Source organism: Siphateles boraxobius, unplaced genomic scaffold, assembly GCF_051911475.1.
Source record: "Siphateles boraxobius isolate OS27281-9 unplaced genomic scaffold, OSU_SipBor_1 20, whole genome shotgun sequence".
Classification (NCBI taxonomy): Eukaryota; Metazoa; Chordata; class Actinopteri; order Cypriniformes; family Leuciscidae; genus Siphateles; species Siphateles boraxobius.
The window spans coordinates 20,328,388-20,356,369 of NW_027508811.1; the positions used below are offsets into that span (position 1 = coordinate 20,328,388).

General features: G+C 35.3%; 3 protein-coding genes across 5 annotated transcripts in view; 2 read left to right on the plus strand and 1 right to left on the minus strand.

Annotated features, from left to right (window-relative positions):
• gabrb1 (gamma-aminobutyric acid type A receptor subunit beta1) overlaps positions 1-6,143 on the plus strand; it is a 31,322-nt gene extending 25,179 nt beyond the window's left edge. Inside the window, exons 6-9 of the mRNA XM_077237349.1 lie at positions 169-303; positions 1,854-2,006; positions 2,181-2,419; positions 2,804-6,143. Of these exons, the coding sequence (XP_077093464.1) occupies positions 169-303; positions 1,854-2,006; positions 2,181-2,419; positions 2,804-3,151 (875 nt within the window). The 3' untranslated portion in view covers positions 3,152-6,143. The remainder of the gene's footprint in view (positions 1-168; positions 304-1,853; positions 2,007-2,180; positions 2,420-2,803) is intronic.
• Positions 6,144-6,405: 262 nt separating this feature from the next.
• Positions 6,406-10,536, minus strand: commd8 (COMM domain containing 8). The gene is made up of 5 exons (XM_077237359.1): positions 10,227-10,536; positions 9,727-9,882; positions 9,435-9,587; positions 9,166-9,321; positions 6,406-6,817 (listed from the first exon to the last, which is right to left on the minus strand). Exons 1-5 carry the CDS (start codon positions 10,269-10,271, stop codon positions 6,797-6,799), a joined length of 531 nt encoding a protein of 176 aa, XP_077093474.1. The 5' UTR covers positions 10,272-10,536; the 3' UTR covers positions 6,406-6,796.
• A 340-nt stretch (positions 10,537-10,876) lies between these two features.
• The window catches only part of atp10d (ATPase phospholipid transporting 10D), a 29,446-nt gene continuing 12,340 nt past the window's right edge, over positions 10,877-27,982 (plus strand). The window contains exons 1-9 of one of the 3 annotated variants that reach the window (XM_077237409.1): positions 10,877-11,088; positions 14,624-14,969; positions 15,063-15,257; positions 24,170-24,374; positions 25,706-25,791; positions 25,871-25,977; positions 26,090-26,221; positions 26,991-27,103; positions 27,450-27,702. In XM_077237409.1, coding sequence (XP_077093524.1) covers positions 14,683-14,969; positions 15,063-15,257; positions 24,170-24,374; positions 25,706-25,791; positions 25,871-25,977; positions 26,090-26,221; positions 26,991-27,103; positions 27,450-27,702 — 1,378 coding nt within the window. In that variant the 5' untranslated portion in view covers positions 10,877-11,088; positions 14,624-14,682. Of the gene's footprint in view, positions 11,089-14,558; positions 14,970-15,062; positions 15,258-21,251; positions 21,855-24,169; positions 24,375-25,705; positions 25,792-25,870; positions 25,978-26,089; positions 26,222-26,990; positions 27,104-27,449; positions 27,703-27,982 lie in introns of those variants that run through there. The other 2 variants (XM_077237410.1, XM_077237411.1) reach the window with 2 other exon arrangements.

Sequence of the window (27,982 nt, forward strand, 5' to 3'; positions counted from 1 at the left end):
GACCGGATCTCTCACAGAAGTGTTCTCACTGCATTCACATGCTGATTTACCCCACTGACAACACAGACTTTGGGAACGTGAAAGAGGCAGCTTTCCCTTTGAGCCAGCATGCTGTTTTGTGTATATATGTGTATTTCTGAATGTTTCTGTCCGTCTTTTGTTTCTCAGATGGCTACACTACAGATGACATTGAGTTCTACTGGCAGGGAGGAAGTTCGGTGACAGGGGTGGACAACATTGAGCTGCCGCAATTCTCTATTATTGATTATAAAACACTGTCTAAGAAAGCTGTGTTTGCCACAGGTACAGTGCGCTCCCTGCATGTTCATGAGATGATTAGACTTTCTTTTGAGATGAGTCAGCCCTCCTCAGTACTGTATGCCAAGATTCTTTCAGTTCACTTCAGTTAAAAAATGATTAATTAAAACAGTTGTATATTTGTAAGCACAGAAATTCCAAAGTGGTATGCTTGTAGCTGTAATAATTGTTCTTATGTGAACTAAATTATGCAGTTCGCTGCTACATAATGTCTGGTCCAGTTTGCAGCTTATTTTTGTGAAGACCCGCCCACTTAGATAGGAATCTATCTGACTGACATGTTAAACAACCAACCACAGTTTGATGAACATGATACCATATTAATAGACTGCAGAAAAAGCTCATTCAAAATATGGTGTAACAGTCTCCACAGTTTGTTGACAAATGCATGCATATACAGCACTATTCAAAAGTTTGGGGTCAGTAAAAAAAAAAAACTTTTGAAAGAAATTCATACTTTTATTGACACTGAAGTAAGTAATGGCTGAAATGAGTAATGGCTGCTGAAAACTCAGCTTTGCCATCACATGAATACATTACATTTTAAAATCTATTAAAATAGAACAATTTTAAATGGTAATAATAATAATAATAATAAACTTTATTTTATATAAAGCCTTAAAAGCAGCTTCTCAAGGCACTTTACACAATAAAAATAAAAAAAGACAGGGAAAAAATACACAGATAGAAATACAAAGCGTATAAAAAACAAATGAACACACTGGAAAACAAAATAATTAAAACCATCAAGAAAAAGCTAACCTTTTAGGTTGGATTTAAAAATGTTTAGATTTTGTGCATCTTTAATATGAGAAGGAAGTGCGTTTCAGAATCTAGGAGCATAGAATGAGAAAGCCCTGTCCCATACAGATAGTAAACGTGTCTGTCTAATGTCACAATATTACTGTTTTTACTGTATTTTTGGTCAAATAAATGCAGCCTTATTGAGCATATGAAAAAAAAATCTTACCAACCCCAAACTTTTGAATGAATTATTACTGTGTGTTTAAATGACTGAACTGTGTGTGTAGTGTACAGAACAGGGTTAAAGGTGCAGTGTGTGATTTTTAGCGGCATCTATTGGTGAGGTTATGAATTGCAACCCAACAAAAGTTATGCTGGCCGACAGGAAAATATGTCATCGTCTGAGACAGCAGAGAGTAGCCAGGTTTCTTTACAAGGATAAATTAATAAATTATGTTTACTTAATTATTCAGTAAAACTATGTTATTGCGAATATTATTGTTACTTGTTCATCATTGTGTCAGTGTTTTATTCGCTGAACTAAGCTTGCTTCCTTGCACGAAGAGCAACATAGTAATGAGACGCGTTTGTCCGTTTAGGGCTACGGTAGAAACATGACAAGACAATATGTTGACCTCCATAGAAGGGGGTGCCCGCAATAGATCCTCAGAAATATTACACATTGCACCTTTAAGCACTAAAAGGTGAAATGACAACCAAATTTAGCAGCAGTGTGTAAGTGGCGTTTGGATACCTCACTGACACAAAACACTTTAATTTCTCACTTTCAGGGTCGTATCCTCGTCTGTCTCTCAGTTTTAAACTGAAGAGAAACATTGGATATTTCATCCTGCAGACCTACATGCCTTCAACACTGATCACCATCCTGTCCTGGGTCTCCTTCTGGATCAACTATGATGCTTCAGCTGCAAGAGTTGCACTAGGTGTGTGTGTGTGTGTGTGTGTGTGTGGACACCTAGTACTTCACACCAACTAAAGACACATACATTTATTGCACTTTTTCTACACTTCCCTATTCCCAATTCTTAAATTTACAATTAATGTCAACCAGTTTCTAAATAAGCTTTTTTAAACATTGTAAAACTGATCCTTTTTAGGAATCACCACCGTTCTGACTATGACTACGATCAACACTCATCTTAGGGAGACTTTACCCAAGATCCCTTATGTGAAGGCCATAGACATCTATCTGATGGGCTGCTTTGTCTTTGTGTTCCTGGCCTTGCTCGAGTATGCTTTCGTCAACTACATATTCTTCGGTCGTGGTCCACATTTGCGGAAGAAAGTGGCAGAAAAAGCTGCAAAAAGCAACAATGAGAAGAGTAACAAAGTTCAGGTGGGTTTTTGACCAGCTCTATGTTTATACTAAGTAATTTTTTTAGATAAATACAGTAGAGGTGTAGAACTTCATACTGTTTCCTATTATTATATGTAGATTACCTTCATCAAACATTTACAAGTTAATTTTTAAACACTAATTTAATAACACTGTTAAATGTAATCTTTCGCAAATGTGATATTTTTTCGTACATTATAATGTGGTCAATACTTTTAGCATTTGGATTTTAGTTTTTAGTGTTTTATTTTAAATTCAATTTCGACATAATAATATTGGCCAAAACTCAGCATTGCCCAGAATTTTTATATTGATACATCACTCAATTCTAAATCACTTTTATTTACTAAAGTTTTATTTATTCCTTCTTTTATGTTAATAAAGGTTGATGTCCATGGAAACATTCCCCTGACAAACCTTGATCTGCGCCTAAGTGGAGCAGAGATGTTAGGTGCTCTTGGGGACCCCAGGAACACCATGTTCTCTTATGATAGTGCCAGCATCCAATACCGTAAGCCCCTTACAAGTCGGGACCTCTATGGACGGCCCACTGCCGCTGTCGAGAGCCCAATGGCACGAAAAAAGAGTCATCTTAGGAGGCGAGCAGCTCAGCTGAAGGTGAAGATTCCAGACCTGACAGATGTAAACTCCATTGACAAGTGGTCACGTGTCATTTTTCCAATCACCTACACCTTCTTTAACTTAGTATACTGGCTGTATTATGTCCACTAGGGAGCAGCACTGACTCGACCCAGCCATACACACATCAGGTCAGGCTCTCTTACCCTCCTTGCGGTTTTGACTGCCAGTCAGGAAGAGATGCATTCTGTAGTTAGCCCTTCTCTGTAAATTATTAAACTATAAAAATATACAATATAAATCTGTATTATAATTTTTCAATAAGAAAATAAGTCAAAATGACTACTCAACTTTTGCTGCTTAATGTAGATTATCATAAATATTAGTTAAAATATTTAAAAGTCGCTGGATTTTTGCACTTTGCTTTTGTGGGATCAATATCACTGACTTGCAGAAAGTGCAACTACGCAATGGGGAGAAAATAGGCTTTTCTTAGCTGACGACTGCATTGCACATTTACTGTAGGTCAGACAGGCTTGAATTTGTAAAACAGCATTTGAAAGTTGTTTTAATCATTTATCTTTCATATATGAAGGTCTTAAAAGGATGTTCTGGGTTTATTACAAGCTCTGACATTTGAAACAGAAATTTCATTACAACAGACATTAATATCGACCCGTCTCTGAGTTTTATTACAAATAATTGGAATAAATAATTTTCAAATAAAGCTTTTATTTCTAATTACTTTTATTTGTTACTTTTACTTGTAGATATTATTAAAGCTGACGCCTTTGTTTTACAAAAAAATAGGCTTTTTTATTTATTTATTTCTGAGGTCAATATGACCCAAGCTAAAGATTAAGCTTAACTTGAATTAAAACCTGGAACATTTCTTTAAAACAAGACCTTCATTGTATATATTGTTCAAGTTTGTTGATGAAAGCCCAGTTTAGACACATCACATACTGTAGACTTAAGACTTCACTACCAAGAAATGGGCTCATCATTTGGGTTACAGTATTAATAGGGCTTGGTTAAGACTACAACTCAAAAAAATATTTTCTGCAGCTCTGGTGTGTCTATATGTGGCATAACACACTTTTTGTTCTCTATAATTAAATGTAGTCAATCCGCCAAGAATGGATGTCCTTGCATCAATATATCAACACATGATGACAAGCAGGATGTTCAGGAGTTCAAAGTCTGGACAGTATGTAAATTTGTACATTAAAACATATCAGGTATCGGAAGATCTATGATGTCATCAAGTTTTTCTGTACTTTTTCTTATAAGCCAATTAATCCTGCATATTTCATTCAAAGCAGTAGTTGAATTTTTCAGCCCACTTTATATTAATTGTCTAACTACTGTGTAGTGTGTTCTAACATTTATATTAATAATTTCATACAATGCACTTATTGTGTACATACATGTTTCTTACACTGTACGTATATTTTAAAATACCTTCATGAAATTACAGCTGTAATTAATTTCTCTAATTATTCTGTTGTTGACCCTTCTCTTACTCCTTAAGTGAAGTGACATGAAGGCCAAGTATGGTAATCCTCTTTGTCTATTTGTCCTCTGCATTGATTTAACCCATCCAAGTTAGCGCACACACATTATGAGTAGTGAACACTGGCAGTGATTTGCTGTGGTGCCCGGGAAGCAATTGTGGGTGGAAGAGAATGCTGTTCGTTCAGTCCCCCAATCTATACATTTTCCTGCCAGTATTGAGAATTCAACCTGCAACCTTGGGGTTACAAGTCTGACTCTCTAACCATTAGGCCACAAATGCTCCATTAAACCTAAAATAAACCTACCCATGCTGCCCTATAAACCTACCCATACCACCAAACCTGTCCCTAACCTTACCAGTATCCCAGCTCAATAGCAGCAAAGGTGTGTCGGTATCACTTTATTTTACTGTGTTCTTGTTACACGTTACATGTAGTTACTATAATAATTACATGCAACTAACACTAAACCCTCTACTTAACCCTCAACATGAACACAATAAGTGCATTGACCTAATAGATAGATAGATAGATAGATGTAGGTACATAGTAGTTAGACACCTAATATAAAGAGTGACAGTTTAATACTGTAAAGCCCAATAAAATCCAGACTTGATTCATTAGCAAGAGGTTACAAATTATAAATAGCTTTATTATGTTAGTTCCTATTGTTCAATATTTAACCCGGCACTCCTAACACTATATTGCAATCGAAATGTAGCTATGACTTTAGATATAGCCATTGTTTTAGGGATGTAGTTCTAACTATTTATATAGTAAGTGACTTCACTGTATTTACCTTTCAAATTTGTATTTAGCTTTAAAAATATTCACTGCAAGTTATATATTACCCAAGCTCACCAAAATGTCAGATAGGACTTAATAACAAATTAGATGTTTCCTCTTTATGGCTGAACTTGTGCCTTTAAAAAAAACACATTTTTACAGGGTTTACCATTCAATAGCAGAGTTAAAATTTTCTGAATGGATTTCCACTTTTCTATAGAACAAAGATTACTCAAGGGTACCACATATAATCAAAATGAAAGGTACTTTCAAGGGCTTTTCCAATGCCCTGCATTAATATTCTATGTAATATTATACATATATGAATATATATGGAATCTAAATAAATTGCTTGCATTGCAACACTCTTTTTAGTGTCAATCTGACATAAACAGTTCAGTTATTGTCCTGGAGTGAATTAACTCCATTAAAGATTCTCATTTAAAGCTAATCAAAGAGTTCTCAAGAGTGGCAGAATAAAAACAAAGCTCACACACGCTCCAGCCAGAATCAGCATGAAGACACAAACACATAGAAATGAAAACATATTTAACTTAAGGGTCTGATAGGCCATATATCGCTCATACAATGGCTAAAGCCAAAGAAAGGAAAAAGGTATGTTTTAAACAGTATCCTATTATCCCTGTATGATTTCTGTAATTGCACTCATGCTATTGGCCGGTGTAATCTTGTGCAAATGCGGAGTGTGTTGAAGGAGAATGCATTGTCACTGATTGAGACTGATAAGATGATTGTATTTGAGTGTATGTTTGTATTGGATACTTTCTTTTAAATCGTAGACATTTTGAATGAATTCAAATAAATTATTCCACTAAGCAAAATGTGAAGAGCTGATTATTGCATTGTTGTTGCATTAACACAGGACATAGGTGTTCTTTTGTGAACTGGGAAGTCTACGAATCATGATCTTTCTTTTACTGTCTATGATCATGATGAACACTGAACTAACTGTGGATTGGATAAAAAAGGGTTAATTGTTCTCACAAACGGTGTCTGAGGGGTTATGCCTTTTATCATTTTACCTGCCTATTACTTATGTTGACTTGCATTGTCAAGGAACAACTCTCAACTCATGTGTTGGCATTCATGTTTTTAGTTGCTTTATTTAGAAAGGTATCCTTTTGGGGTGTGAAACCAAAATTTATTTGCATTTCATGGAGAAATGAACAAGATCTCTGGCATCCGTTCAGCTTTTCATCGTGTAAAATCCTCAGCTTCATCCTAGCACCATTAATCAAGCAACTTCGAGTCAACTCTAGTCCATAATGATGTAGATTGAACAATAATATTCAGTCTGTTAAGCTCTTTATGAACACTTCATAGGTAGAGAGACTGAGAGATTCCCGGTTCTGTCCATAAGGTTCCTGTTTGCCCGCATGCAGGCATTGTCTCATAATACAGACATCAGAAATCTTCTCTTTGACAGCAGATGGCACAGAATCATCTTTATAAGGAAATGTACTGATTGGTATCTTCATTTCAACTGCAGCACCACCTAAAATAAGACACAATGTCAGCAGAGGTAAGCATTGGTGCAACTACTGTATAATAAAGTGCCCCTTTTATGATTTTTTGGATGTTGCCTATCATGTAGTGTTGTTTAGCTGTTTTGAATGTAGAAGTTCTGCAAAGTTTCAAAGATCAAAGTGAACAATAAATTTGGGAGTTTTTGTCTCCCAAAAGAAAGAACCGATTCTGAACTACCTGAACTGAGTCATCAGTATGTAATTCCAACCTTGCTGCGCAAATCTCTAGGTTTGCAGGTTTTTTGGCTGCCCCTCAACATGGTCTACTTTGACCCGCCCTTAAACACTAGTTTTAGCTGAGGCCTGGAAGAGTTTGGTTCATGTTGTCGACATGTCGAGAAGACGCTCTTTTCTGCACTGCGAATTTAAATCCACTTTGTATGCACTCCCGATAGATGAAGACTTGGGCTTGAATTGACGTGGTAAAACCAACACTATGATAACCGTTAGTATCACTGTGTTTACAAGTGCTGAGGAAGCCTCCTGAAATGCAGAATTGCAGATATAGTAAAGGGCGTTTTGTAAGCGATTGACCAATCACAACAGCCTGAGCCATCTGACCAATCAGAACAGAGTAGGCCATAGACATCTTGGAGTAGGCTCTCGGAAAAAAGGGGTTAAAGAGACAGGGGTTTCAGACACTGATAAAAGAGGTGATCAGAGGTGGGAGTAAGTCACACATGTGCAAGTCACAAGCAAGTCTCAATTCTTAACCTTCGAGTCTCAAGCAAGTATATATATATAAGTAAATATATATATATATATATGCATTTCCACAAATAGCTGAGTGGTTACTACAATAAAAATCTAAATGTAACTGAAATTAGGACAACATTAAAGCATGAAAAAATAAATATGCCTCAAACATTGCAGAAGACCATTAAAAGGTATTAAACAATTCACAATTCAAGTATAGTTCCTATGCGACCAAAGGCATTCTTCAAACTGGCATCCCCTTAATAATACAAGTTATATATTTTTAATTATGAAGTTAAAACCGCCAATAGGTGGCGCCAAATTACCGTATTAATGTACGAGTCATAGAAGCATTCATTTAACTTATGTTCAAAACGGCAGATTCGTTCTGGAACTAAGCAACTAGGTCACTGAATCACAAATACGCATAACTCTTTCTGTGGCTTGTTTGGAACTATTGTCATTGGAGAAATCGAGCAAAAACAGAAAATATTTGGAATATTAGGCTATGTCTAAATGTCACATGACAATATTCACTCTTACTGAACTGTTTTATAAAATCATTATCACATTTGCAATCGCGTCAATATTCTGGAAATATTTTTTAATAAAATATGTTATAATTATGAAAATAACTCATACTAGGGCATTTTTTTCAACACATTATGAATTTTGGGTGCAATATTAATTCTGCTGGCATTTTGATAACATCTAATAGATGTAACCCCTGATAACATCTAACCCAGCTTTAAGAGAAACATAAAACACGACAACACATTAACAGTTTTCTATGTTGTTTTTTGTCATTGGAAAGAACGACATTTGTGGCTTTAAAGCATGATTTAAAAAGAAATGTGGCAAATGTTATACAAAACATATGACTTAATTAATTATCATTTAAATATTGACAACATTAAGCTACATTTGAAAACATAATTGTGTATAAAGAGGCATGCTGTTTTGACCAATATTCTCTCTAGATTTAAAGATAGTCAAATTAACTATAACAAACAGGTTAAACAAGCCATAGGCTACTTTTAGACGTGGTGAATGAAGTTCGACTGTTCGAGGTTGTGATGGTCGTCCGATATCCCATGCCAGTTATTATGCGTACAGCAAATCTTCTTGTATGAATATAGTCAATTTCTAGTGTTTATATCCAAAAAGAAACGATGCTGGGAGATGTTTTTTGTATTTAGCGCGCTCACCGCGATGTATGTTTTTTTCTGGGCTTGTGCAGTGTGACGCAATCGCGCAGAATCTGATGACTGGCGTCAATGGTTCCGTTGCTTTCATATTGTTCATCAATTGATGTTGCGATGATAAATGTATATCAAGTCATTCTCGAGTCATACAGTTCAAGTCAAGTCAAGTCTCAAGTCATTGGATCTCAAGTCAAAGTCAAGTCGAGTCATTTTCTTAATTTAGTCAAGCAAGTCTCAAGTCCTTAAATTTGCGATTTGAGTCTGACTCGAGTCAAGTCATGTGACTCGAGTCCCCCATCTCTGGAGGTGATGCTGCAATGTTGATGTTTTTTTTAAAAAGAAAATATAAGGAGACTCCAAAATTAGAAACTAATAAGGGCACTTTAATAGTCCATTACCTTAACCTTAAGCATTACCTTATTAGCAGCCTCTAGTGAACTGATGAGAGTTTGCAGCTCTTCTTTGTTCATTTCTATATTCACAGATCTCTGAAGTCCATTCTCTTTCAGGTCCAGACTGAGATTTAGCAGAGGGGTGTTTAAAGCTGACAGCTTATCACTGGATAATGCCAGCTAGGAAGGAGAGGGGGGAGGGAGTAAGAAAGCAATATTAACAAATTGGAAAAATCAAAAGATTTTCTTATCACTATGATAAATGCATATGTGTATGTATGTGCTTGGTGCACCTTTAACTGCCAGTTAAAGTCCTGTAGCTGTGTGCTAGAGATGGCATTAGTTCTCCCCACAAGAGCATGTCTGATCTCATCGAACCTGGACCGCACACACCGGACAACAGCCTCAGCCCGTGCTGTGTCCAAATCACTCAGCAGTTCCTGGATCTTCAGACGTGCACAAAATAATCCATCTCACAAATGAATCAGATGTTTAGTCAACCAAAAAAAATCTATTTGAACATTTATATGATTCTGTACACAGTTAGACACGTTTATATGTCTGTTCAGATTCTCCTCTACTAACCTCTTGATCTGAGCAGCCCCTTCCTACAGCAAAGCGGATGAGAGAAGAAAGAGTGTTCATTAACTCCACCCATTCTGTCAGACTCCACCGATCACCGTAATCTGTTTGCCTCGGACCACTCCGCCCGCACACCCCATCCACCACCCTGTGCACGAGCTAACAAAAGAAAGAAGGAATTAAAGTTTTCAGGGTTTAAAGTAAAGCTGATAAACAAAGATTATTCAATAATAGGTAATACATTATTGTATTAAGAGTTTCGTCTAGAATTACGCATTTTTAAACAACAGATAACATAAATATTTTTGTAAAAATATTTGATGCCAACTGTTTTTTAAAAAGCAAACAATCAAAACAACTCACAAGCCAAAAACTATACCAAGCACTGACCCGGCTGATCTCAAGCTGGTGGGAGAAGCTGTGCTACTGGTGTCGAAACAGAACCAATACAACTAACTTATTTGTGCATTTATATAATTTCATAAATAGCATTATACACTTACTTTAGGACATTCTTCAGATGGTAATTTGTCGAGCAATTTTATCATTATGCTGTCAGTCGTCTTCCTCTGCGTCAAAGATGTCAGATGACCGAAATGTCACGTGACTTCATCTTCTGTCGCGTCAGTGCCTTCAGGATGTTGTTTGTACCAAAGCCGTCTAAGGATATATTAGACATTCTCTGTTAGTACTCTAGGATTTCTTAATGAAACATTTGACATGCTACTTAAATTTACGTGTTAAACTCCAACAAACTATTTCACCGTTGTCACATTTATACATTATTGTCAACTTGAACGAACCCGGAACTATTCGCTCTAACTAACTATAAAATTTCAAATTAAAAGTTCAAAAACGAGGTATAGATTTCGATTTGAAATTAGATTCACATTTATTTAAATTAATTCTAAATTATTCGGACTATTTTTCCCCAAGAAAAAGAACAGGTTTTGTACAGACAAACGTTTCCCATGTCTTAAAAGAAAAAAAAACTAAACGTAAAATGGAAAATAGAAAAAAATATATATTTTCCTCAAGATCCCTTTTGAAAATTCTGGTAATCAGCGATTATATATGTTTTACGTTCAAATAAAAACATTTATTTGTTTAGATTGCCAAAGCATGATAATACTTGCAATAATAATACTGGCACACAGGAGAGAAACTTGTGTGTGTTGTAGTTGTGACTGTGGGTGACCGATCTACTGCTCGCGCAAGGCGGGCTCGTGCAGTTTTCCAATGTGGGGGGTTGTTCTATATTTTAATGTGACTGGAGGCCGGTTAAACACAATAACGGAATAGGTGATGCATGATTTGTTACAGGATTATACTTACTCTGAAATGTTGGCAGTCCGTGACTCGACGGTAAGTGTAAGGCTTTGTTATCTGGAATATGTATTGGGTCCTTTAAGAAAGTAACGTACATCATCTGGGCCATACTGCAGCCGACATAAGCATTTTATGATTTTACACTCCTTTTGACCTGTACTTACTCGAGGTCACATACACATTTATTGTACCTGCTTTATAGGTGTCTGCGGATGTGTTTCCGGAAAAATGTAAAACGAATCTTTTCTTTTTTTAAAGCTAAAATCTGAAGCATTACCATGTTTTCATCACAAAGTAGCAAGTGATTCAGGTTGTGTAATTACAACAGTTGTTGGTCAACTCAAAACAATGGAATGTTTTGTTTAAACAATTATTTAACTGTTTAAATTTTACAGAAAAGCGTACAATAGGCTGTTTAATGGCAAGTTTGATTAGGACAACTTACCCCATATCATGTGACAACATGCCTGCAATTTAGTTTTCAATTACATTTTTTTCTTTCGCAGTAATGTTGAAAATGTCCAATCGTTTTTTTGTAGTCTATAGATGTATAGATCTGTATATCTATGTATGTGTATATAGATGTATATATGTGTACACACACACACACACACACACACACACACACACACACACACATATATATATATATATATATATATATATATATATGTGTGTGTGTGTGTGTGTGTGTGTGTGTGTGTGTGTGTGTGTATATAGATGTACAGATGTGTCCATAGATAGTCTGTAAGACTGTAAGAAATGTGTAACTAGTATGCAAATTATCTCAGAGGCCTATGTGAGCTTCCTAAAGTGTTTTTCCCAGTTTCTCAGTTTATTTGTGACATTTTGTTTATCCATAAAGCATCCAGTATTAAATTTGATGCATGAATTTCTAAGTCCTCTAAATTATCTACATGTTGAAAACTTGTACTCTAGTCTCTACTACATGTACATGTGTCTTTTGCGATGGAATCTTTATGATTTTTATGAAGTAAATGTAAGAATAACTTTCAATAGTTATCCATACATCTTTTATTTATGTATGTATTTTTTAGAAAAAAACTTTAAAATGTGAGTATCAAATATGACACAACAGGCCTCTGAGCAGTGTTTATTAATGTCAATCATCATTGTATTGTATTGCATTGCATTAATATGTTTTGCCCGCCACAATTAAAACTACAGAGCTTTGATCATAAAACACAGCATTTAAATATCATCTAACTAAGACACATTATTGGAAGATATAGAGTGATAACTAATATTTATGTGCAATTTACATTTTATGTGTAATAAAACCTCACTAATTTACATTACAAGCTTTCTGAATGTTATCTAATATTTAGGCCATATAAATAACAACAACTGCACCAAATTGCATATTTTGCAAAGTTTGAGCCCTTGAATAAAACTGAGGTGTTTTTGTTTTCTCCTCAAGTATAAGCTTCATATTCTAATTATATCATACTATATGAGACATAAAAGCATGATGTATCGAATATGATACAAAACATAAAACAAACATGCAAGCCAAATATGCAAGCCAAAAAAAAAGGTTTTCTGTTTATTACTTCAAATGTCAGACTTTCCAGGGATTTGACAAATAAAATCTATTAATTAAAGCTGCAAGCAGCATTTAGCGGTGTTCAAGCAGTTAAGGCCTTTAAGGCCGTTAAGCACAAAAGCATCAAAAGACATTAAGTTTTATGTAGCAAGCATTTAACCACTGACATCATAGATGGAATAGACCATGTTTTAGCATGATTTACCATGATATACCACATTTCAGTTTGATTTTTCTTGATTTACCATGTTCCAGTATGATTTACCATGTTCCAGTATGATTTACCATGTTCCAGTATGATTTACCATAGTTTACCATGATATACCAAGTTCTAGTATGATTGACAATCTAGAATGATTTACCAGGATTCTAGCATGATTTACCTTATTTACTATGATTTACCATGTTTCTGGCATTATTTACCATGATTTACCACGTTGATAGACATTATGTGAAGCATCAGAACAATTGAAGTGATAAACTCTGACAAAATATGATTGTGTTATAATAGTAATTGTTATATAAGTGATTTATTATTGTCTATATATATGAATGCAAAAGCACATGTGAAAAGACTATTAATAAGTAGAGAGGGCAATAGAAGACCACTTACTGACTCACTTTCATTTTGAACACACTTGATTTCACCAGTATTCTGCACTAAAACAAACCAGTTGTTAACTATATTATGCATGCTTACACACACACACACACACGGGATATGTTATTGTGAAAATCTCTTTTAATGGTATATAATCATTTTGACAGTTATAGCGCCACCTATGGTCCGATCTCCATGAACTCTGCATGCTTCTTCACCATGTCATGACACATGTGCTCATCAGTTTTTGTGAAGTTCTGAGTTTTTATTTATGATTTATAGGCTTTTGAGTGTATTTTGACACGCCCCCTTTTCTAAACGACCCTGTTACAGTGAACCAAAGGGCAAAGTTCAACTTTTTTTTGATAATTATTGATCTAGAGAGTCCAGAGAATTGTCCTAGACTGGTCTGGTTCCGATCAGGCAAAAAACCAGGGACTAGTTCGCAAAAGTAGGATTTGGACAAAATCGGCCATAACAAAAAATCCGAGATATACATCTTATCCGTCTTGAGCCAAGGAACACAGTGGTGCAAAAAGCTTGATTCCAAGTCGAACGGTCTAGGAGTTATGAGCAATTTAGTACTTTTGGTTGCTGTAGCGCCACCTATGGGCCAATCGGGGTCATACTCTGATAGGTTCTCCCCAAACTGAGGCCCTACCACCTGGCCAGGTTTCAAGTCTCTAGGCCTTACGGTTTGGGCTGCACGATGCGTTTTAGGTGTTTTTTTTTTTTTTCAAATAGCAATTACAATAGGTTTTCAGCACTTCGTGCTTGAACACCTAATTATCATTTTGATTTGGCAAAAGTTATTTAAAGGTTCTGTCATAGGTTCTGCGTTAATTTTCATATATCTGAATCTGTGGTAGAGTAGTGAGTTTAATGTGAAACTCGAGGTCGGGGACCAAATCTGTTCAGATGATAGAATATGCTAGTTCTAGTTAACCCAGATAAAGTCCTCATCTAATGCTTGTTTACATTTGTTTGTTTCCAACATTTCAACTAGTTAAACGAAACATCTATGGCCACCTATTATCTGCACACTGTGTGTGTTTATATAGTCGTTTTAGGGTGTCATTTTTCTGCTTCCTCATTTCGAGTCATGTTATTCGTGCAACATGTCCACCATAGACCTTCAGAAAAGTGAAGCCTCTTGTATCTTGGCCTGTGTGAAATATAAGCTGCTTCATTTTAAACAAATCAAACACTCCTTCCTCTTTCCATGTTGTAGGGAAGTATGTGGTTAATGTGAAAATGGCATTACCTACCGGCAGAACTTCTGCCTGTCAGCCAACTTAAGCTTGTTCAATAGGTTTCATGCTTTCAAAAAGAGAAGAAATGGCAGATTGCAAGGAGTATACTCTGGATTTATAGTAATTTTATATGTGTTTATGTGTGTTCAGGACGAGGGCTGTGTGTAGTGCAGACAGGGACCTCAGCATTTTGTCTTGCGGTCTTCCTCATGGAGCGGCTTCACTGGGTTCGACACAGATGTCTGCAGCTGATATCCACAGACAGGAGGAGAGGCTGGTACTCTCCCCCTTCACTTCCACCTAAGAGCAGTCTGGACGCTCAAGACCCTCTGGTTCAGCGGCTCAGTGGAAAGAGAAGAGTGGTGGTATCACAATGTGGTCCACAACATGCGGAGTACCACAGCTTCTCCAAGGGCTTTCAAGACAACAGCATACGGACAACCAAGTATACACTCATCAGTTTCATACCCATGAATCTGTTCCAGCAGTTTCACAGGTGAGCTGAATATATTATGTCTAAATGATTTAATGGTGTGTTTGTATTTAGATATTTTTGTGCGTTACTGACACATTTGGGTTCTTACAATAGAGCGGCAAATCTGTACTTCCTGTTCCTGGTGTTGCTGAATTGGGTCCCAGTGGTGGAAGCATTTCAGAAGGAGATTACCATGATTCCCCTAGCTGTGGTGCTCACCGTCATTGCCTTCAAAGATGCCATGGAGGATTACAGACGTTACCGCTACGACAAGAAAATAAACAACACATTGACGCATGTCTACAGCGGGTCAGTATGTGTTTGAGCCTGTTTATCTGGTGTTGTTAGTGTTTCTGTTATGTCTTCTTTTTTTTTAGTTTTCCCTGGTGAAAAAAAAAGCTAAGTATATTTGCAGACAGACTAATTCAGTATACTTCAAGTGTGTTAAGATTAGTTAACTTAAAGTGTGCTATTTTGGAAGAACTAATTTTGTACTAAGTATATTTTAGTTTAAGTATTAAATTGTAGTAAAGCATAACTTTAAGTGTATTTAGTATACTTTTGTGTGTTAAATTGGAACAACTTCAAATATACTATATAAGTATATACCTGTGTAGGGACTAATTATTGATTATTGATATTAAAGTGTACTTTATTTGTGTTACAATTACATTACAAATTCATTACGAGTTTATTTGAAACATACAAGCAATATACCAAGTGTATTATATTTGAGTAAAAAGTAGGGCTGCACAATTAATCGAATTTCTAATTGCGATTACGATTACAGATGCCACGATTACAAAAGAAAATCCACTCTGCGTGTGTGTGTTATTTAGAGCATAATTATGTTATAAGAGGCGAATCACGACTACTTCAGAAAACCCAGCACAATATGACATACCAGGCAGTGACGTAAGTGTAAGCTGAAATAAAAAGATTTTCACCTCAGAAAAAAGGATTTTACTGTCCTGTCAGCCGTTATACTGTGCTCGTAGCGCGCACTCTTCAATTGCACGCGCAAATGCGGCGGCGCGCGCTGTGTATCGCTTCACTGTATAAAGTGCAAAAGAAACTACGAGCATGCAACGTCGTTACAATGTAAATTAGTATGTCACGAAATAAAAGTAAAATACCAATAAATCACGTTTTGGCTGAGAAGGATTTGCATGCAGGTATGATTTTCATTCTATTCACCAGGAGCTGTTTCATTAACAGTTCTTGTTAGTATTGTGTATTCACCATGGTAACTGTCGTTTCCATAACCCCAAAATGCCACTTTATTTTCACTTTGTGTTATTTTTTTATATTTTTAAATGACTGTGGTGGCTCATATCAACATTGTATTAACAAAAACTAGTTTGGGACTGCTATTTAATTGCTTTGGCATAGTCCTAATGTTTATCTATTAGTAGTCTTTACTATTAGTCATTCTTACAATTTATGTTAAGTAAAGGGGGACAGTACTTGTGTGTGTTAACAATTTTTGTGTAAACATGTATTATAATACACCTATATATATTCAATGTAAATTGTAATAATCGTAATTAATAATCGCAATTACAATTTCAAGGGAATAATCGGCAATTATGATTTTTGTCATAATCGTGCAGCTCTAGTAAAAAGTATATGCTCAGTAATACCTTTGGCTTATTCCAAATACTTCAAATTGCAACCTTTTGTCTTCAATAACAAATGCACATTAATAAACAAATATTACTTAGGTATACTTTGTACAATATACTGTTGTATACTATAATGTATTTTGAAAGTATACTTTCAATGCATTGTAACAATGATAATTTTCAGCACACAGTTAAAAATATACCTAAAATATATTTTTAAGTAAAGTGCAAATAAATACACAGAAATTTCACTTCAAGTATATTTTTCTAAAACATATCGTTAGAAAATATACGTAAGTACAAAATGTGTTCTTAACACAAAATTTGTTAAATGTTGTATTGTGAAAATAGGTAAAAGCATGATGCTAATATTCCTTTGATATATTAGGAGTAAGTGTGCATCATTGATCATTATTTGCACAAATATATTTTCTCAAAACATGAGGTCTGCTATTTAGCACACAATTTAAAGCAGAATTATCAAAAAGCTAACCTCATTGTGGTTAAACACATTAAAACATAGCATGTCACAGGAAAAGCACCGCATCCACTACTAGTATTCCTATTTAAATTAATATAAAACAAATTTTGTAACTTCTGGATAATCATTTCACTGCTTAACACCATAAATGAGAGTATTTATTCTAAATGTGTTTATCAAAAGGAGTTTTTAAATCATACTGTTTACTTCATTACTTGGCTCACTCCAGTCTGTGTCCATATAATGACCACGTATTTATGCCTAGTTTAGTTTTTATAATTCTTGAAATGTGAGTGGAAAATTGCGTATGCATATTTCTATGCCCATTTTGTGCATACGCAATGTTTAAACATCTTACATTTCTTACATTTTACATGTAATGTCCATTAATCCATTACAAGCTCTTAGTTAACATGACTGTAAGATTAGTTAATACAATTAATAAATGATTAAATGGAAAATGGAAATGTATTTTTAGATAAAATGCATGATAAAATGCATTAAATTGCAGTTTTAGTTAAGAATAACAATGTTGGGAATGAGCTTCAATGTGAATATATATATATATATATATATATATATATATATATATATATATATATATAAAGATATATCCATAATATATATAATGTATATATATATATAGATTTATATATATATGTATGTCTTAGAGCTCAAGGCAACTTTGAATTAGAGGCTCATGGATAACAGCCTGTTTGATCCTATGGTTAATCTGTGCCTGCTCCTTGGGTCTCTGAATAAAATGTGATGGCCTTTGCTTTGTTCTGCATCTTGTGACAGTGGCGTATTAAAGATATCATATCATGAGGAACACATTTTTCCTTCATCTTTTGAGATAAAGGAATTAATTTGACTGTGAAAACACTTAACTTTCAGCTCAAATTTTCTTCAGCAGCATTAAAGACTGAAGCTGAGGTTTTTTGGACAAGAGAAACTAATAACATTTGACAACCCATATGTACACATCAGTGCAGGCTATCCAGTTTTTAGAAACCTAACCTATTATCTACCCTATGGTCAGGTAATACAAGGCAAATCAGGAAGCTAGCAAGAGTAAAAAAGTGTAGAAAATCTTCAGGGGCCTCATTTATAAACGTTGCGTACGCACAAAAGAAGGCGTACGCCGCTCTCTACGCAATAATTGGTATTTATAAAAAGCAAACTTGACGGGAAAATGTGCGGTCCTTCACGCAAGCTCTGACCCAGGCGTACGCACAAAAACGGGTGAAATGAGAAATGGCGACACCGTCGGCAGATGGAAGAAACACGTGAAAGTGTGTGAAACTGTAGACCGTTGTGTAAAATAAATGGCAATACTGCCTCTCATAAATAAAACGAAGCTTCAGAAAGCAAGTCTTACAATTAACAGCCTACACGAACACCCGTTTGATCGATCTGCAACAGAAATGCAAATTAACACATAGGGCCTATTTGCAAAAAGAAAAGTGAAATATGTTCTGCAATAATATTGGCATGTTATACAATTCATCCTCATAGATGGTAAACAGAACGAAATAATGTACAAAACTGATATTCTCGCCAATGTGTCCGTCTGGCGGAGCAGATATAGATGCAATTAGATAGTCAGTCAGATAGATAGATAGATAATTAGGGAGATAGATAGATAGATAGATAGATAGATAGATAGATAGATAGATAGATAGATAGATAGATAGATAGATAGATTATTTGTCCACTGGGGAAAGTTGTTTTAGTAAAAATGTCTTTATCAGCTACGGAATTATGGTATTCATGCATATGCCATTAGTTTGTTTTATTTTAGATAAAATAAAGTATGACGTATGTCTCAAACATTCAGAAAACTGCTAGAAATTACATTTGCGCTGAACTATTTCCCATTTCCAAGTAGATTATAACCGCAATTTTAATCTATTAAAATTAAATGGATGCAATTAAATGGATGGAAATAAAATGCCCCATCACAATGCGTAATGACGCACAATGGCTGATCTTGCGCTCTTAGAAGATGTGGAAAATGGAAGGATTCGGAGTGAACGCATCTTCAGACAGCAAAAGACTTGCTGGCAAATGAGGCAAATGTCCGACCATTTCTTTTTTATTTCGGCCACAGTCCGATGTTCTGAGGCTACAGCATTTACGGCGTCTGCAACCATTTGCCACTCAAGTGCCTTTTTGGCATTAGTAATGCCCACACTGTGCCCTCCAAACAACATTTTTCTCCTCTTTTCCACTTCGCCACGATAACTTCTAATTCACATTGAGTGAAGTTACGTTTTTTTGATTTCCTCTCTGTGTTCACCATGCTTTCGCAATCGATGAATATTAACTTGTGGGCGTTTCACGGACTATTTATGGGCAACTATGGGCGTGACATGAAGCCGTAAAAGCTGCGCTATATTTAGAATTGGTTGTGATTTATTAAGGGAAAAATGCGTAGGATGTGCGTGCGCACGGTTTTATAAATCCGAATATTTCTGTGCGTACGCACGTCCTATGTTTCATTCGTACGCCACTTCTGACGCAAATCCTACGCAAAGTTTTATAAATGAGGCCCCAGAACTGTTACGGCCCCGGTGTAGCATCGGTCTCTCTGCATATCCTTCAGAAGGATCCTAATGTCAGAAATCAATTGAAGTATAACTAATGCTGGCTACACACCAAAAGATTTTTTACATCTTATAAGATTTTCAAAATGTGGTAGAACACAAAGACGAGGACAAAAAATCCTAGATCTGTGAATCTCGACTGTGAACACAGGAAATCTCGCATAATCTTGCGAGACTTCAGAATAAGCATGGCAGACGATATGCAGGAAGGAATTGCGATGATAGTGTTTGGAATGATTTTCACAGAAAATTCATGGGGAAAAAAGAAAAGGGTTTGGGTGAAGTCATGGAGACGGCGGGAATTTAGTGAATTTAGTGAACTTCAAAGATAAAGGTTGTGGTAATTCACACATGCTGGCCCTGTCTCTCTCCCCTTACGAAAATGTACCATTGTTTTACTACAAATAAAAAATAAAACATGGATATTGTAGTTAGACCATGATAACCACAAATTAACCATAGTTTTGCTAAAAAAAAAAAGTATTTATTTGGTTGTACAAATTTCCAATACACCTACAATAAAACGAGTTTTAGCTGATATTTTGCTGATTAATTTTCCGTTCCGTCCTCTTGACCTTGTCATTGGCTTGCTTTCGTCACATCCAGTTTTCTGGTTTGCTAAGCAAAACAGCCAATCAGAGTGATCCCTCTCACAGACATCTTTGATGCTGGGTCAACATGCTCAATTGGCTGAAAAGATGGCAATGTTAGCCTGGCATTGGCAGACAACTGACTGTCTGCTTGGTGTCACAGCCTTTAAATTGTTTAATAGGTAGTAAAAATTACTTTTTTTCCATAAACGTGGAACTCCCCACTATTCTCATTAAGAAGTATTGACACACAGATTCACTATTCAAACACTGTGCCTCTGAGATGAGGAGCTAATTTCCAAGAAATGACATTGCATAATTCCCATATTGTGCAAAACTTCCTTCTAGGCTCTCAAGGACTTTACCCATTAGAATTAATGATTTTACTTTGTTCCTTGTCCTTCCTCAGCTGTCTATGTAAATAAATTAGCTGATAAAGGGTCTTTTACTATAACAATGCTTCAGTATTTCCTTGAAGAGATATTTTAATGATCTCTAGTGTCTTGATGTGAAACTTCAAATGTAGTTGTGAAAGTCTGTGATGTCACAGTTATGCCCCTCCCACCTCCTGAGCCAGTGCTCACTTCTTATAACACAACATATGACACAGGACACCCTACTTTCCTTCTCTCCCTGTTTGACTATGGCCACTATAAAATACAAAATATGAATAATATCTCACATGCAGTATCTACAACAGCAATGATAAAGCAATGGTTGTAATTGTATGCAGTCCTTAAGTTTTATAGTAATAATAATAACCGTCTGGGCTTCAAAAGTCCAGGGCTCAGGGTGATAGATAGCGTTCTCTGTCTGAGATAAATGTCACACTGCAAACGTGTTGCTTATTTACCAGCCCTTGGTTTTTCGGTCTAAACACTGCCTCTGAGTCATAAAAAGCTCTACGTCTAGTTTGTTTATGATGCCTGGGAGTGTTTCCTGGATAAGGAGCGGCCAGGTCTATATGTTATAGATCATTGCAGGTTTCTTAGCCACACACTACTCTTAAGACAAAGGTTTTGAAGGGCACTTCTCACTTCTTAAGTGTCAGATCTTGCACATGCATGATCTTTACTTGGACAGAATCATAAACATGAATTTAACTAGTGATGTTGAGACCTGTTGGACATGCTGGGGATAGAGAAACTGCCTGAATTGGCTGGACCAGTCTTACAGACGGTCTTCCTGGAGAAGAGGAGTCAAGCTTCCATGATTCAGTCGTTAGACCTTGATCAAGATGTCATGGCAAAAGATCTGACCAAAAACAGAAGGCTTGTCATGCCAAGTTGGACTGAAGATGAAGAGGTAAAGGAATTACAGCAGTTGTACTGCAGGAATAAGGTCCGGACGACTAAGTACACCTTCCTGTCCTTCATCCCCAAGAATCTTTTCGAGCAACTTCATCGTTTTGCCAATGTATACTTCGTCTTCTTGGGTGCATTGAACTTTGTGCCTATTGTAAACGCGTTTCAGCCAGAGATCTCCATCATTCCTATTGTCTTCGTGATGTCCATAACTGCTGTTAAAGACCTTTGGGAGGACCAACGGCGAAGCAAGTCTGACCAAAAGGTCAATAACTGCTTATGTGATGTGTATGACAGGTAAAAACATGAAACATTCTGAACATTAGAATTGAAAATATACACGTAATACACATAATTTATAGCTGTAAAGTATGTCAGCTTGTACTTTAACCTATTTGGTTAGGCGGCGGATATCTGCTATCAGTGGATCATGACATAGTGCATAATATGTATTCAGTATAATATATGCTTTTTTGTTCTTCAACAGCATGTTTACCATGTTTACCTCATCTAGCTGTGAGGTGACTTGACCCAGATATTTTACTTTTGACAGTTTCTTGATCCTAACACTGTTCTTCAAACAGTTCGGAGGTGTGGCTTAATACCTTCAATGGATGTGTCACTGTCAAATGTAGCACACATTGGTTTCTCCAAATACAGCCATTTGGATTTACATGTTAAAGTGTCACAGCTACAATGTGTCTTATAATCTGATGCAAATTGCAGTCAATGTGCTCAGGCTACATTACATGTCTGTTTCCAAACTGTGTCCTGTGCTATAGCCCACGCACGTCATTTTTTTATTAGTGCAGCTCTTAGTTAATGGTTAGCTTGAAGTATAGTTATTATTGATCTCTGTTTTATTTTATAAATTTAATAATTATCTCTTTAGTAAAGGTTTATTTTAAGCTGTGATATTCTGCATTTTCCATGAAATGAGTTAATAAATTCTATGACCTTGACAAGAACAAAATAGAACAGGCAAAAGTTTAGAAATACCTTTGATTTCATGTTGATCCTGTACACAGTTGCCACTAATGTCCTGATAAATATTGTACCAAAGTGTTGTGTTATCTGACATTTGGATCTAGCAAAGCTGTTAATGCTGCTCAGTTTAAAAGGGCTCCCATGTGATCGCCTTGCCGCAGGGGGTCATATTTGTTTTTCTGTTCTGGAGTTGGAGCTGTTGCTGTGGGTGACAATGAAGCGCAGGGCAACACCCTGATGAAGGCCAGTGGGCCGATACGCATTGGGTTTTTTTAATGGTTTAGCCCTCGATCAAACAATAAAGTTTTTTTTACTTTTGTAACCCACTGAGTGCCTGGACTTGTATTTTTTTACAATTTTTTATGAACATTTAACCCTTCCAAGAGCACCAGAGGATACAAGGGACACCAGCAGCGCTCTACCTTCCTTTTGTTCAAGCGCAGGGCTTATTTGTTTACTATGTCATTGAGGCTGGTGTGTTTATTTTATTAGGAATAAAACAGTAATGTTGAATATGCTTTGTGCTTAAATGATATGGCACATCAGTGCATAGAAACAAAGCATCATTGGAAATGCATATACAGAATGTATGTTTTTGTCATGCTGCAGGTATATATTAAATACTTTTTGTTGTAGGTTTGTTTCACAGTGGTTCTGCAGATAGTCAATAATACCACCAGCAAGACCAGTGCCATCAATACTGAGAGGGCTGTTTTAAGTAATAATAAACACATTTTACAGGTTTTTCTGGAATACTGTATTCTGCAGTCTAATATATTTGTTTAATAAGCACTAAACTGTATATATGCATTTGTTATTTGTTATTTCTGGAAGCCAATTTCCTACATCAATGTAATAGCTTATTTTCTTTCTTGCTTATTTTGCAAAATGAGATAATTTCAACATTTTAAATAAGCAGAGTACTGTATGTAATTTACAGTCAGCCAATCATTATCGCAAAATAAACCCCTTCAGGATCATAAGTGACCCGTTGATTTACACCAGGGTCCTGATCTGTATTCTGAGGTTTATTATGGGATAATACCTTTAAGGTTATTAACTTTTCTTTACAGTAAAATTATATATAGACAAAATAAAATAATAGATTTTTATTTAAAAAAACGTTTGATATTTTAAAGACTACTTTTTTTAATATATATATATATATATATATATATATATATACTGCCATGCACAAAGCAATCAATATTCCACATCTTAAATGCAAATCCAAATGTTTCACTAAATGTAAAAAATTTAACATGTAGCTACGATTTTCTGCCTTTAATTCTGTATTAATAGCATCAGCCAGAAAAGACTGACAGTTTGCTCTGAAAAAACCCCAATGAGATTCCGTAGTCATCCGACTGTAGAAGTAGACTGATTTTTTATCATTTAATCACTTTAATAGTATGCCTAATATTTAAGATATTTATTTCACCAAAACTGTTGTTTGAACTGTATGTTTGAAAATCAGTGCTGAGAAAAGCAAAACAATTTGTGAAAACTGCTCTGTTTCAATTATTCTAGAAAAGTGCCTTTCTTCATTTGTGCCTTCTGTTGGGTTTAACCAATATTAATAGTGAATTCAAATAAAGCATTGAAAGTGTGTGTTTGTATTGAAGGAAGCATCTGCGGTATGTTGAACGGCGTTGGGCGGAGGTGTGTGTTGGTGATCTGGTCCGTCTCTGCTGTAATGAGATCATTCCTGCTGACATGGTGCTACTACACTCATCTGACTCTAATGGAGTGTGTCACATCGAGACTGCCAACCTGGATGGAGAAACCAACCTCAAACAGAGGCAGGTGGTCCGTGACCTGCCACAACAGGTGTGTGTCTATGCATTTCATTGTCATCTTCATCATCACCATTTTTTTTTGTTCTCTATAAATATATGAGGTAAAATGTGTTTTGCTGTATTTTTCCACCTTATTTTTAACTTAAGAGCGGACTCGGCCATTTGTAAATTGAATGTGTGTGTCTTCCCCCGCAATCCGCTTCCAGTCATTTTTAGCTGTACAAAACAGCTCGTTATGCTGTTTGATATTGCAAACTGGTATTTCTTTCCATATTATTTTAATGTATTGTCATAAACACTGGCACAAATAGCACAAATAGTTTTACTCTTTACTGCACTTTGTTATTCTTCTAGTTATTTACCTATAGTGGCTAATAAATCGGAAATCTCGCAATTCACAGAAAATAGATTAATTCCACATTGCAAAAAAATTGTATAAAGGTAATTGTTTTTTTTTATTGAAATCTATAAAGCTTTAAAAAAAAATGCATTTCATATATACAAAAGTGGCCTAAAGTGATGTAGGTCCTTGGAAAATCTTTGTCCAAATATTATTAAAATAATATAATTTTATAAGCATGTTGCGTAGTTGTGCTTGGAGTAAATTGTTTTATTTCTGATAATGCAATGAAACATGGCAAGTTTTGCGGACATAATTTTTGGCCAGGCTGTCATACAAAGCAATTATGAACGCATGGAAAATAAGAGAGAACCAATGAAATATGCAGAACTGATTATGTTGTAGTCAGTGTATGCTTTTTCCTGTGAGCTTTTTGGTTTTCTATACATTTTCTAATTTTGCATTGGGAAATAAAATCTTTTTGCCTTTTTTCCAAATAATTTATTGTTTTGTTATTCGTTTTTTAAATGTTTAAAAATATATATTTAAAATATTTTTCTCAAATTTTGATGGTTTAATAGAACTTTTAGGGTTTTTAAAAACAAATATACCCTCTGTACATCACTTTTGGCCGCCTCTACTGTAGGCAATTACTTTAAATCACATCATCTAATGTTCTCTGAATTTCTAAATTAAAATACTTTTTTGTGGGGCATAAAGTAGGGTGTAACCATCATTATAAAGAACAAAGTCTCTGAAATGCTGAAATTCTTAAAATAAAACTTTATTAAATAGTTTGGCAGAATCAGAATCAGAATCAGAAAGAGCTTTATTGCCAAGTGTGCTTGCACACACAAGGAATTTGTTTTGGTACTGAGGCTTCCAGTGGACATATACAAATAAACATTAAACATAATACTACAAATTATAAGAATAAAAAATAAAAATATAAAAACATTGTGAAAATAAAAACCTCTCTGAACAGTGAGTTTAAAAAAATTGTGAATGTGATCTTCCTTTAGGGATCTGAATTCATTCCAGAAAACTACAGCAGTCGCATTGAGTGTGAAAATCCCAACAATGACCTGAGACGGTTCAGAGGCTTCATGTGAGTAAGCAGTAAACTGCTTCTGTAAATGATAAACAAGGCATTTTAAAGAATGTTTTAAATTTTTGTATGTACACAGGGAGCATCCTGGTAAAGGACGGGTTGGACTCCATAGTGAAAACCTGCTCCTGAGGAGCTGCACTGTGAGGAACACGGAGACTGTGATTGGCATTGTAGTCTATGCAGGTCACTTTCACATCAAAATATATGATGAGATTGTTGAAAGATAAAGAGCTTCACATTAAAAGATATGATGAGATTGTAGAAAGATAAAGAGCTTGTGTGTGATTGTATGCAGGTCACGAGACAAAAGCGATGCAGAATAACAGTGGGCCGCGCTACAAACGAAGTAAACTGGAGCGCAGACTCAACGTGGACGTCCTCTGGAGTGTCGCTCTACTGCTACTTATGTGCCTTATCTCTGCTGTAGGTCAGTATTGTGGTCATTGATGTACTTGTGTCAGCATTTAATCTATTAAGGACTAGGTAGAGCTGCACGATTCTAGATAAATTGAAAATTATGATTTACTTTAGTTTAGTTCCTTTAATGTCCTCAAGTAGTTATCTGTCTTTGGCTTCACTATACACCACACATATACACCAACATAACAATATACATAAAAAATATAAAACAATTAAAACAATAAAATTCCCATATGTACATATACAATCTATGCATACATATTCACCCCTACTCATATTCATATCTTCTCAACATTTAAAATTCTAATGGCAGTTGGCACAAATGACATCTGGTACACATTTGTACTCGCTCGAGGTTGTCTAAAACGACTCCTTGATAGTTTTGTTTAAAATAGAGGTCACAATTCAACTACGATTCTGATTAGGCAGCTACACAATATTACATTTTACAGTAATGTAATTTATTAGAGATTCAGCAAAATGTTAATTACAGCAGTCTATTTTAAAAAAAAAATTAATTAATTTTAAATAATTTTTTTAATTGAGTTTTAATGAATGATTCAATGACTCAATGACTCGTACATAAAGACTTAACTTGTTTCATGACTGAATGAATGAGCGTTTTTGAACTAATCTCTTCAATGAATGATTCAATGACAAATAAAAAATTACAGTCTGTAACAAAATGAGAATTACAGTCACTTTAATCGTGCAGCTCCAGTACACGGTTAGTGTTATTTTTGTGGGTTTGGTAAAAATATGATTGTGATATATAGGTCATGGTGTTTGGTTGAGTGGACTACAGAATTCTATTTTCATGATTCCTGATGACACGCACCCTGCTCTCGCTGCCTTTTACTTGTTTTGGACTATGATCATTGTTCTGCAGGTGAGTGAGTGGACACATGCATGTCATATCTAATCCAATTATTATCTAATGCTTTAGCTAAATCGTCAGTAAATTTAAGTATATCAAATTGTATGATTGTTTGATGCAGGTTTAAATCTGGTTTGCATAAATTCTGTATTCTGTTGCCCTATTTTTTGTGATTTCTTTATAAAAAGTTTTTAACCTGTAAAATGTACAATGATATTCAAGATGTTGTAGTATATCATGCCTATCCTTTACAGTTCATGAATCAGGTTTTCAGTTAAATACTTTAAGTATATAACCAATCTTACTTGTCTATGTATCTGACATTGCTGTCATCCTCTTTCTTTTTTGTGTGTTGTAGGTGCTGATTCCCATCTCCCTCTATGTGTCGATAGAAATTGTTAAGCTAGGACAGATATATTTTATTCAGAATGATTTAAATCTGTATAACCCAGAACTGGACACAGGAGTGCAGTGCAGAGCATTGAACATCACAGAAGATCTTGGACAGATTCAGTACCTGTTCTCTGACAAGACGGGAACCCTCACAGAGAACCGCATGCTGTTCCGCCGCTGCACTGTGGCAGGAACCGAGTACCCTCACCATGAGAACGGTCAGTCTACTTCAAAACAGCCTTCAAATATGACTGATTGATTCTTTGAGTATGCTGTTTATAAGGATAAAAAAATTCAATTAAAGTTTTAAATCGATTGACTTGCTTATTGACTTAATTTGATCTGATGATTTTACGGAATGTTTTTTTTAGGCTGTCAAACTTAAAATGCTTGAATTGATTAATATTGATTAATATTAAGATATTTATTTTTATTATAAAAATATACCCATTTTTAACACATTTACCAAATTTACCATATTACAGTTAAATTTTTCAT

Bases quoted from the DNA above. Each gene is read 5' to 3' on its own strand.
- commd8 (XM_077237359.1), bottom strand. From the start codon at position 10,271: ATGATAAAATTGCTCGACAAATTACCATCTGAAGAATGTCCTAAA. The intron at 9,588-9,726 runs GTTAGTAGAGGA...GCACGTCTGAAG, and splicing joins GGGGCTGCTCAGATCAAGAG to ATCCAGGAACTGCTGAGTGA. The intron at 6,818-9,165 runs GTAATGCTTAAG...GTCTTATTTTAG, and splicing joins CACTAGAGGCTGCTAATAAG to GTGGTGCTGCAGTTGAAATG.